The 12,485-nt window shown below is 39.4% G+C and overlaps 1 protein-coding gene across 1 annotated transcript in view; it reads left to right on the top strand.

Moving 5' to 3' along the window:
- The window catches only part of LOC124283442 (E3 ubiquitin-protein ligase PDZRN3-like), a 298,678-nt gene that overhangs the window by 216,136 nt on the left and 70,057 nt on the right, over window positions 1-12,485 (top strand). The window contains 1 exon segment of the mRNA XM_046719497.1: window positions 659-885. Within this exon segment, the coding sequence (XP_046575453.1) occupies window positions 659-885 (227 nt within the window).

The raw sequence follows: 12,485 nt of genomic DNA, 5'->3' as shown, positions 1-12,485 counted from the left end.
GGTGGTCAGGCTCGCTGACTTGATTGACACATGTCATCGGTTCCCAATTGCGCAGATCGATGCTCATGCTGTTGATCACTGGATTGTCTGGTCCAGACTTGATTATTTACAGACCGCCGCCATATAGCTGGAATATCGCTGAGTGCGGCGTAAAACTAGATTCACTCACTAACTAAACAGGTTAAGGTCAGTTGTGATGATGCTGTTTGGTCAATTGGATTTATGAACCATAAGTATTTAACAGCATACTGTTGGTCATTGATGATATTGTAGACAATATTTCTGATGCCATCTCATAGACCATATTACTTACAATGTCTTATTGGCCTTATTCCTTATCATATCTCATAGATCATACAACTCACATCTTCCTCAACTTGTTTTCGATGATATCTTGTAGACCAAATTACTTTTGATGTCTCTAGGACCATGTTTCTGCTAATATCTCGTGGACCATATGACTTACGATATCACATAGTTCATGTTACTTACGGTGTCATGTGGACCATGTTACTGACATTTCATGGCACTAATGATATCTCAACGACTATACGTCCATCTTGTTTTCCTTCATCGACCATGTTACATTTGCTTCATGGATGTCATATTAATAATGTCACGTTGACCGCGTTACTTACGATGTTTGTTTTTGTTGCAGGTTAATGGACAGGATCTGTCACAGTCAAGTCATGAGGAGGCGGTAGAAGCATTCCGCACGGCCAAGGAACCCATCGTGGTGGAGGTTTTACGTAGGGTTAATAAGAATAAGATGAAAAATCGTTCTCCGACAATGGTGTCAATAGGTACGCAAACGGAGGAGGACTTTTACTGTTACAACAGACCACCAACACCACCACCAGGGTTTTATCCCCTGCACGTCAGTGGGTGAGTACAGCATTTATCACACACTTACCTGGGATATAAATCTTGGGAGCATCATGGCTGATACATGATATTATTACCCACGTGCTCAACGTATGGGTAGTTGCATACTAATCTTGTACGTCACATGAGTGTCATATCTCATTGAACTGTGTCGTAACGACTTGACCTGAGATTCTAACGATTTGATTGGATAACCGATGACCTCTCAATTAGGTCACGTTGATGTAACTATTTTTTCATTCATAGCATACACATGAATTCATTCATTCTACAACTTATATGCATTGTGGGAATGTAAACATGGCGAACGTTGCCGTGTCGCTGTTTAATTGTGAGTCGAACTGAGACATTATATCTGTCGAAAAACACAAACGCAGTGATTCCACCAGTAATTTTAGCCGAGTGAAGAAACTGCAAACCAAGTAAAGGGGTGCTACAGAGTAGTTTACTGTAGGAGTCTGTACGAGGCAATGACAACTGACATGCATCGTGACGTCGGTTACCAAGATAGTGACGTCATTACAGTGTGACGTCATGCAAATAGTGTACTACACTATAAAACTCTTCAGCAACCTCTTTATGAAACCGGTTTCGGTTTGAAACCATAAAAATAACAAAAATAAGCTATTTTGTCAATTTAATACATGTAAGACGTGGGTATAAATAAAATACCACACTCAGTCTCATTACATACGAATTATATGAAACTCATTCTGATGTTTCCAGCTCGGATATTGATGGAACATTGCCATGAGTGGTTCACTCACTCAGTGTTAATATATTAAAGCTGGAATAATGCCTCACTTTAATACATGAACTCATATATGATTTCTGAGGTTTTCTTGGTGAGGGTATGCGGGTCTTTCCCTGTGTTGAATCCTCTAAGATCAGACAACAGGTGCACAACAGAGAGAGTCAATCCCCTCTACAATAATCGCCCATCCAGAATAAATAACACCATTGATAAGAACTTGCAGTATGAAGGATTATACAGTACAATAACTGTGGGATGCCTTCATTTGATGCTTGTTTCTGGAGATTGCATGCTTTATGTTTCAAAAAAAGGGACTTTTTCATATTTAGTTTGAATGCTTATATCCTGTTGACTTACATCTGAAGCGTTCCCCGGCGCGATTAGCTCAAACTCAAATGCCACTGGACACTCTTGTTTGCTTAGTTAATTCCCAACTTCACACGATTGCATAGGATTTCCTATATTCAAATATCCACAGTCTAGCTGAGATGGACAATTTGTCCCATAAGGAAAAAATGATCCAATTCCACAAGGCGACCTCGCCGTCATTTTGAGATCTGTGTTGAATTTCTCCAGTGTGTTCACAGCTTGAAGGTGTAGGATGGTATAGATGCTATTTGCTTTACATCACAGACTATGTACTCCTGGGGCCAATTTGATAAAAATGCACCGATTTGATGACTTTTGGTATTGACATTTACACCAAACATACTTTATATGGAAGGGTATTTCCATGTCTGGTGACCGCCGGGAATCCTATGTCATGACATTTGAGCTGAAAATTACACCAGTCTTGAAAAATCAAATCCAGAACGAGCCCAGCTTAGTCATTTCACAGCAGATGTGATGTGAGGGCCATGGGTGCTTTAAACCCCACCGAATCTCTCCCTGTTTCATAAAACTTCAGAAACAGCGCTACGCAAGCCCAGTTAGGTGAATCATATGGCGTAAGACTCATAATTGTTTATTTTATGACTTGAAGCTTTCCATCATGCTTATTGAAAAAAAGGTTCATCGTCCGTCTTTTATCTGTGAGTGAACACACTCGATGTACTAAAGTGTGGACGAGAGCCACGGAAATCACAACTTGATAAAGTTATGAAATATGGGCGTTTTTAATGTGATAATCGAGACTTCAAAGTAACTCTCATCTACTCTTCAGCAGGTTTGTCGAAAAGGGCAAATAAAAACAATTTACGAAGGTGGTTTAAACCCATGGGATCATGATAGCACGTTTATCTAGGAAACACTGGGTGCAGATGTTTTAAAGTTGGGGACATTTAGTAATGACCTATCAGCTTGTTAGGTGTAAATGATAACAAACACAACAGGTGAGCTAACAGATTACCCACAATCCTGCTGCCTACCCATCATGCACTACTGTGACGCACTTGTAGGCGTTGCCTGGTAATCTTAAGCGTTCTCTTCAACATCACATTGGTTTGATTACTTCATGAACATCTAGAAAGAAAGATTTTTTTGTCAATACTTGCTGACATTTTGAAGTTGTTTTCAAGACTTGAGCAGACAGAAACATTGATGTTTTAAGTACCATAATCCTGAGTTTTAAAAGTTTCAAAGTGCTTGCGTAAAATAGTTATCTGATGAAGCGTATAGCTTAGTCAAGGTTTGTTAATGGGTATGGTAAAATATATAATGGTAGCAGTTCTCAACCATGACAAAACATGGCTCCAATAAAGCTTAAGATTAGACACTCCTGTAGTGAGGTTTATTCCTTGGCAACCTATGTTGGTTTGAAGAGCCAAGCAGATGAATTAGGTAGACACTCTATAATTGCTTGATAGTGTATCCTGGTACCTGAAGATGTGGAGTGTTGCTCATGATATCAATCTCTTGGTCGGCCTAGTTTGACTATTTACATCATATATCTGGAATATTGCTGTTTGCAGTTTTAGACAACATATAAACATTCAGATCCTTGATGGTCACAGTTCGATCCCGACAGTCCCTTACTGAATATAGTGAGTGAGTGAGTATGGTTTTACACCGCTTTTAGCAATATTCCAGCAATATCACAGCAGGGGACACCAGAAATGGGCTTCACACATTATACCCATGTGGGGAATCGAACCTGGGTCTTCAGCCTAGCGAGCAAACACTTTAACCAGTCGGCTACCCCACCGCCCCTCTGAGGATAGTGGATTCTGAGAGTTGTATATATACGACCTTCAACCTCGAGGTCGAGACCTCATGACACAACTGAAAGAGTGTTCAGCACCTAACATGTTCCCCTCTTTATGGGAAGTCAATTCGCTGTTCCTTCACCCCAGCTAGCCCCTGTGATCAAGCCCTTCAGGTCAGTGCAGACGAGATCTCGCTTTGATGTTTTATCTCCGGAACATAAAAGTGGTACCTGAGCTGAACTAGTTGAGATGTTATGCTGTTATTTTCAGTACAGGCTATGGGCTGGCTCTATAATTACAAGGGACTATTTCTGGGCTGGAACTCTCTGCTCCTATTCAGGTCGAGTGGGGCACTTAAAGATATAAAATCTGTTGTTTGGTCTCAGTAGATCGGGAAAGGATTTCTTTCGATAGAATCCCATGTTTGTCATTTTCGCTGAAAAAAGGTCATCAGTTGTATCGTATTGTGACTGTGAGGGAATTCCAATATTGTGTTGTCTTGGATTGTAAATATTTGTAAACTTGACCCTGTGTTCTATTATTTACTGGAGGGGCAAACAGTGTTTTGGACATTTTTTCATTAATATGTTCGGGGCGGTGGGGTAGCCTAGTGGTTAAAGCGTTGGCTCGTCACGCCGAAGACCCGGGTTCGAATCCCCACATGGGTACATTGTGTGAAGCCCATTTCTGGTGTCCCCCGCCGTGATGTTGCTGGAATATTGCTAAAAGCGGCGTAAAACCAAACTCAGTCAGTCAGTCATTAATATATTCTGTTCTATATCTTGTCAAATTTCGCATTTTTTAGAAGATGTGGATAAATCAAAACATTTTCTGCGTCTATGATCAATTTGACATCAAAGTTAATACTAAGTTGTAAAAATTATGAAAGAATTAAGTGTGACGATCCCAGCTTGAATGAGAAGGGAAGGCTGTTGAACAAGTCGGGTGCCACAACCATTAACGCCATAGGATGGCGAGAGATTTATAATTACTGGCACAGATTTTGATGAGATGGAAACGAGGGGATCGGAGCTGAAACATAAACGCTGAAACTTGGGCCATAAACTGTGCAACTTCAAATAGATCCACAGACTTCGCTAATAGCTGTTAATAGGGGGAAAGTACATGCAGGCACGCGACATACCGCCGAAGGGAGGTAGGAAGCCAGATGCATTATGGGAGAAGGCAGACAGGTGCAGAAGAGGAAATCACCAAATCGGGTTATTTCTACAAAATTACAATTTATGTATTTTTGCTTTTAATTAAAGAGAAATTTCCACAAAGACTTGATAAACGCAAACTGCACTGGTTGGTAAAGTTGGGATGTCAGTACGTCCGCTGTAGCAGATTCAAGGTTATTCATGTTTTTTGGACATTTGGTTCGTAGCTGCAGAGAGCCTGTGTCAGAAATGGATTGTGACTCATTCTATTTGATTCTCTTCAAAGGTACACAATCATTATCCAGTTATTTCGTTGTATTACAACTGAATAGGAAAATAATAGGGTACTTTGGACTGATAAACATTCATGTCAGTTACGACCTCAAGAAAACAACATTCACGGAATCAATGTCCATCTTTTTACAATCCAATTTCCGGTTATACTTAGTACATCTTCAATGACCATTAAATGTAAATCTTTCAGTTCCACAGACATGTTGATCTCTATGGCGACCGTCTTGAATTACTGAAGGATTAAGGGGAGTTAAGTCCGTCTGACAAGGACATCAGCCAGTGCTAGCTCGGGAAGATGTTAATGTGACGATATTGTAGAAATATTGGCAGAAGAATTGATCCTGACTGTTCTTGACCATCCCAAGATGAAGAGCGTATATCTAAACATGACACCATTGACATATTGTAACACGACCATCTCACTTGAATAGGTTTCCATGGTAATGTCGTTTCACTGAGTTTATTTCTGTTATTCATGTGTTTTAGAAATAATTTCATTATTTGCCTCATATCTTGTTCTTGTAATGATGTGAAGTTAAGGCTGCTTTCTCCATTACTGTCTATGACCTGAATGTCAAGGTCATTGGTATTCATTGCCGATGCACCGAGTAAGAAAAACAATCTGGTGTGGCCGTGCTAAAGAAAATCCTGTTTTCCACTCTTTCAAGCAAAAAGCTGCATGTTTTGGGAAAATAATTTTTGGAGTCGCACTCAGATGTATTTCGTACTGGACGAGGGTGTTATTGCAGTGTTATGCTTTAACATGTACGGTTTTGTCGAAGTGTGTCAAAGATGAGTGTGATGAGCATTTGCTATCGTTGTCTGATATATGGGTGTCGGCAGAGCCATCTGGTGGAGGAATCAGCCAGCACCTGCCGTCACAGCTCGAAACCCACACCATCCACTCAGTCAGAAGCAGCCCAGATGCAGATCCCATTGAGTCACATGATGGAGCTACCTTTGGCCTTAGGGATAGGGATGCACCATGTTTTTGAGAAGTGAAATCAGATCTTTTTCTAAAGGTTTATCAGTAAGCTCTAGGGTTGTACCCACTGATGGGTAAACATGTAGTACTTAGAAAAATATACAAAAACTGCAGATCGCTTATTTACGAGAGCTGATTAACTTGGGAACCTGTGAAACTAATTGATCTAAATTAGCACCACAATTATGAAATGACTGCAAATTATTTGACAATTAATTCGATCTGGGTGATAATTTATGGTTCCGGTGGATGCAAATTTGCCATTTTTCACGTGATCTTTTTTTGGCTGTTTTTTTCTCCTTGCACGGAGATGGCAAGAAGAGAAATGCTGATTAATTAAAAGGTGATTTCCTGGTTGATTTAGCGCTGTTGAACTTGTGAGAGGCCATGAGAGAGGAACAGATCTTTGGTGTCATCCATCACTCCATGGCATTTGGCCATCTCTCAGATGAACTGCTTCCATCGTCAGCGCCGGCTTTAAGGAACATGGACAACATGCAGTCTAAAAATAAAAAAATGGTCTCTGTTCTTCTGTGTTTCCGCCATCAGTGAAATACCCCTGCTTGACAGAATTATCTGCTTTAAGACCTGAAAAAATACTTTCTGATACCTGGGTAGAAGATTTTTTTCTGTACAAAGAGGCTGGTGGAATTGAATCGTTACCATTCAGGTTTTTTCAGGTCTTGCATTACTTGCACCAAATTGGTGTGTCCCTTCTGAATTATAGGTGGGTTGTTGCATACAAACTCACTCACTCACTCACTCACTGAATTATCACTCAATTATAAAAGTGTGCACCATTTTGAAGGTATTACCACCAGTATTACATATTTCGATATTTTTCTTGTCTCACAACTACTTCTCCTTTGCTGGTATCATGCACCAACTGAGTGTTTTTATTAAAAAAATCAAAGTATGAAACATCTGAGAAGTTAATGACGAAGGACATGAACGGGAAAATTGCCCCATGTTTTTCCATTATTTATGGGCAAAGTTCTTGGGTGTGATGTTAAGGCACTTCCCATCTCCATATTGTGTTGTTAACTAACTTTTATTCAAGCATCCCGCAGTGAAAGGGAATGAATGATACTATGAGGTTTTCCCAGACAGGAGAAACATTTACTTTCCAATGAAATCATACCACGCCATTAAGTGAAAGCATCCCAAAAATGAATATTTTCCCAGCAATGTTGATAGGAAAGTAGCATGTCTATTTTGAGTTGTTAGGCAAACAGGATTCATTTATCATGGGATATTTTTTTTGAAGTATTTGTGACTATATTTTCTGAATTGATAACTGTCCATCGGGGTTATTTCTCCTGAGTCCCCTCCTTGGGAGATTAATTAGATAGAGGAAAAACTATTGTGTTGCTTTAGCGATGGTTAGAATACTTTCTGTAGATTGTGTTGTCTGTAATAGGCTTTGTTTTGCTTGGATTGTAAGAACAAAAAAATACTGAAATTAGAAAATGTGACAAAATTTCGGCTGACAATTTGAAATGTTTCTTCTAAGGTTGTCTGCAGGATATGATAGCCCAGTGGGTCAGGTGTTCACTTGTCGTTCTTGAGTTCTAATCTCTAAATGTGACAACAGGTGAAATCCATTCATGGTGTTGGCCATGATGAACAAGAGACAGTATCAATCTCTATCAGTGTATGTATTGTTTTGCATCTCTTTTTACGGTATTGTGGTCAATTCTCAGCAGTAACATATGATAATCACTTTACATAATGTGCCCACATTGGAATTAAACCCAGTCTTCTGCGTGACAAGCAAACACCCTAACCACTGGGCCATACATTAACTTCAGAAGGATTAATAGAAAAAGGAACATACGTATCTATTTATATCAGTGAACTTATTTCCATGATGTGATAGTCATGGTTACGATAGTATAACAGTAATATTTAGTATCATTTCAACGTGGAAGGATAATTAGACCAATTTATTGAATTGTCAATGCCTAATAAGTCGTTTTAAATTAACAGTATTAAGTGATGCCATTTAAGTTCTCTGTTTGGAAAATCTGTCTGATTAATCTGAACCAAAATTCATTGAAGCGTTCTTTGAAAAGAACTGAGTTTGAAATGGATTCAGGAGTCCTTATGATTAGGACCAAAATGTATTGGCATCTAGACGAAGCAATGAGCAATGAGGGATATGGAAGGATTCCCAATATTCTGCTATTACCCCGCTCGGGTAGAATTCAAACTTGGTGTGTATTATGGGAATTAAAGTGCATGGCTTTCCAATTTGGAAGTTGCAGGTTATTTGGTGAGTGTTTGAAGTGAGGTGCCCAAGAGCTACCTGGGGCCCCTTACAATGCTTCACAATCACTTTTCATTTCCCACAATCCTTTCATGTCAAATAACACTGTTTGAATCGGGCCTTAACATTAATCCCCGCCGATCTTTGCAGAATGGAGGAATTGAGTCGAAAATTGGATTTTTTGCTGCAAATGCAACAGTGGCTATTGATCAGCGAGAGGACGCAGAGGACTGATCTCTTTCCCTCATCGGCAACGTCGCCAAACAAGGAATCTCTCATAATTTCGCATGGTCTTTAGACTATCGGAAGGGTTCTTGAGGAAAAGAGGGGGAGAATGTCATTATAACGTGATGAAAAGTAGTTGCAACTGAAGTTGGTGATTTAATAGAGGAAGAAATCCTTTGTCTCCGCCATTACTCGTCTCAACTGTTACTTACACAACAGTCAGTCTTGATCAAATGATTTGGACAAGTAAGGTTGTTTGTAGACAGACATTTTCCTACCTGGGGAGACTGGGTATTGAATGCAGCCACAGGGGCCTAATTACTCTCCATTGGTGCTCCTTTTATGCATCTTTTGAATCCTAATTTCACACTTGAGAAAATCCTCTTCTTGTTGGTGATGCACAAGTTTGACAAGAACATGTAGCAAGGATTTGTAGTTGTGGGTGGTAGATTTGCTATTTGAATGTTTCTTTGTGCAGGATGGCTGTTGATGGTGGAGATAGGAAACTGTGAAACAATAACATAAAGATTTCTGGGTGGTCAAGGTTGTTCAAGGTTGTAAATGTTTTGTGAAAAAATCTCAAAACTTCTTGAACCTTTTGAAGTTATGTCGTTGAAGGAGTCATTCAAAAGATTGTGATAAGCAGATAGCAGAGCTAAGAATAGTTTAAAAATGAATTTAAAATGTAGACAATCGGGTGTTGTTAGTGTCATTTCATCAGATGTTTTAAGAGATGTTAATGCAAAATGAACTGTTAAATTACAGTAAGATGGAGGACATCCCCTTCAATATGAAAACTCTGCAACCCATATCAAGAAGATGTATTGCTAGTCATTTCTCATTAGACACATGGTGCTCATCAAAATGGTGTTGTTGGATAAAATACTCATAATTCACTCCCATAATGCACCAGAGAGGAAGTGGGAAGCTAGTTGGAATTCCTGCAGATATGCGAACGTCTTTCCGCATGGTACTGTGACTGTAAGGAATTGGTCGCAGGTGTAGTTTATGTGCCTGTTGTAGCAATGTCATTATGATCAAGGTTGCAGGCGGTTTTATCATGTGTCATTCAGTATATTGTTTAATTGGGAATGCTTTTTATCAATATAAATAGTACAGTAATGCTGTTAGAACACAGTCTGTAAGATCAAGAGGATTCTTATTGCAATTTACGTCATTTTGAGAAGCGAAGAGTCCATGACAACTCGGCTCTTTCCTTAACCTACACGTACAGTCATGGGAAGATTTCAAGTTGGAGCTGGTCTCATCAACCCATGTTTTTTTTAAGCGGCAACTGATGGGATCTGGTGGCCAGGCTCGCTGACCTGTTGATCCATGTCATCACGATTGCAGTGATAAATGCTCATGATGTTGACCACTGGTTTCACATGGTTTCATCCAAAAGCATTGTGTATTTATTTAGAATTGATCTTTTTATAGACTGGGGTTATTTAGTTTGAATATTGCTGAATGTGACATTAAACAACGAACAAACCTAACAACTCTTAAATGCAGCATGAATTGGAAAGAATGACAGTCCATTCAGAAAAATGAAATTTGAACAATTTAATGCCTACATCTCACTTTAATGTTTATCAATCATATTAAAACAACAGGTGATTGGGCGTTTTATGACATGCTGGCACCAACATGAATCAGTGGTTCTCCAGTAGTATGGATATAAACATTGCATTTTGTTAAATAATCCTTTTCACTGAAAAAAAACAGATATCTGATAGTTAATGATACAGGTGTTCCCGCTGGCCGCGTGTCATGAAAATGTTAAGACATGTGATAACAATGATGCATATTTCACCTGTTACGTTGTGAAACTAAGAAGGCTTTGTGGAATGTCCTTTGTGATAATCCAGCAGGTAACTAACCCATTGTTCTTTTGTTGCTGTCAACCATGCTGAGATCTTTCCTTTCAAATATGCCTGATTGGCAACAAAAACATTTCAAATGCTCTGTTCGACTTTCTTCACACCAGGGTCAGCCTTTTCACATTGATCATTTTGACAGATTTCATAATAGAAGACGGAGATAATATGAAAATGATAGGCTGGAGCTATGCTTCCGTAGGTAACATAGAAAACAAGGCTGAGTAGTCAACCCTGTAGCATTCCAAGTCTTGTTTAATACAGTTGCTGTTTTAGCTCTGATAGCCACAATTTCCATCCTTTTTAAACCACAACAAGGGACCTGTGGCCATCACAATGAAGTCGGCCAGGTCTGTAATCGTTCATTTCACACGTTGTACTTCTGCATCATTAAAATCCCATCTGAGACAGGTGTACAAAGATATGTGCTTGAAAAATTTTGAATGAGTCAGGAAGCTTGAAACTGTTTAGCTTTATACCCATCTGTTATTTGCATCCTGGGCATGACTTATTCATGCGTTTTATATCCTATCACAATAACTTGGATTTCGTTATCATTGTCCAGTACTTTTGCAGATCTAATAATAGTTTAAGATAGATCTGTTTCATTCCATTGGCGATAGAGGCAGTTGATGCTTGTTTTATTCTACAATGTATGGATATATTCACAAGTGAGTATTGCAGACATATTCAATAAGTTATTATCATGATGTTTGTTCCATGATCTAAAATAACTTTAATTGATATGAATACGCTTGGAAAGTGGATGATCTATAATCATTGTTAATTTACAGCTTTTCATGTTTGAAGAGCCAAGTAGGGGCTGTTCCTTACTAACAACTCATTGTTGAATTTTGAAGTCATCAAGATTTTCGCTTGGCAAGGCTACAAAATCGTTATGGAGGGCTAGGCTACAAAATCGTTATGGAGGGCTAGGTTTTGTAACATTATATAAATGACATCAAACTGATTGTCAAAGTACAACATAGTTACGGTACTAATGATAGAGGTTGATTAATAGTTTCCTCGACTAATGGATGCTGAATTTGATTCATTGAAATCTGCAGTTGCGAAATAGTTTTGCAATTGATTCAGTTAGCTGTACCCACAGCATGTACGCTTGATGAGATTCAACTGTTGTCAATGCACTCTCCACATATCAGGGACAAAGCGACTGGCCTAGAGTATTACTGGGGGATATTACATGGAAGATACAGTGTTTTGAACATGCTCTATTTCTGTAATAAAATGTCCGTGTTTACTCTGTTGAATGACAGTGTTCCGTCTCATCAGACAATGTTACTCTGCATCCCTGGGCATGAAATGCATTCAGCGCAGAACGACCGCAGGATGGTTGATAGTACGTGGCAACGAGCGATCCCCTGTGATACCCTGTAGCTGTTGCTAACTGTTGGGGACTTGAGGATGCACTGTATGCCATCTTGCATGATCATGTCCCGTAAAAGGACATCTTGAAATAGCTGTTCATCACTGTCTCTGCGTTAGGACTAGCTTTCATGACTAAAAGTCATTTTCAGGCAGCCTCAGACTGTTTTGGGATTACGTTGAGACGGACTTCATGTACGATGTCAGCAGAGGGAGAAATATGGCCGCCTGAGTATCTCAACAAAAGGCTTTCAGTTAAGGTTGGGATTGCTCCTTTGATGATGCTTAAAAAACTGTCAGAAAGGGTCAACGGGGGCCGGACTTGCTGGATACAGATTATTTAGTAATCAAGCCTCCGACAGCACATCAAACTCGATACTTGTGCCCTGTGACCTCGAGTAACATCTCTCGAAAGATTGCATTGGAGTTTTACTGAAGGTATTTGAACAATTGTACAGGCTGGTCAAGGGGCAAGTCCCACTCATAAATTATTTTGAAATATT

The sequence above is a fragment of the Haliotis rubra genome, unplaced genomic scaffold (assembly GCF_003918875.1).
Source record: "Haliotis rubra isolate DU_JTF1 unplaced genomic scaffold, ASM391887v1 Scf316, whole genome shotgun sequence".
NCBI lineage: Eukaryota > Metazoa > Mollusca > Gastropoda > Lepetellida > Haliotidae > Haliotis > Haliotis rubra.
The sequence above is the reverse complement of the archived record's forward strand: the minus strand, read 5'-3'. Positions and strand labels throughout refer to the sequence as shown.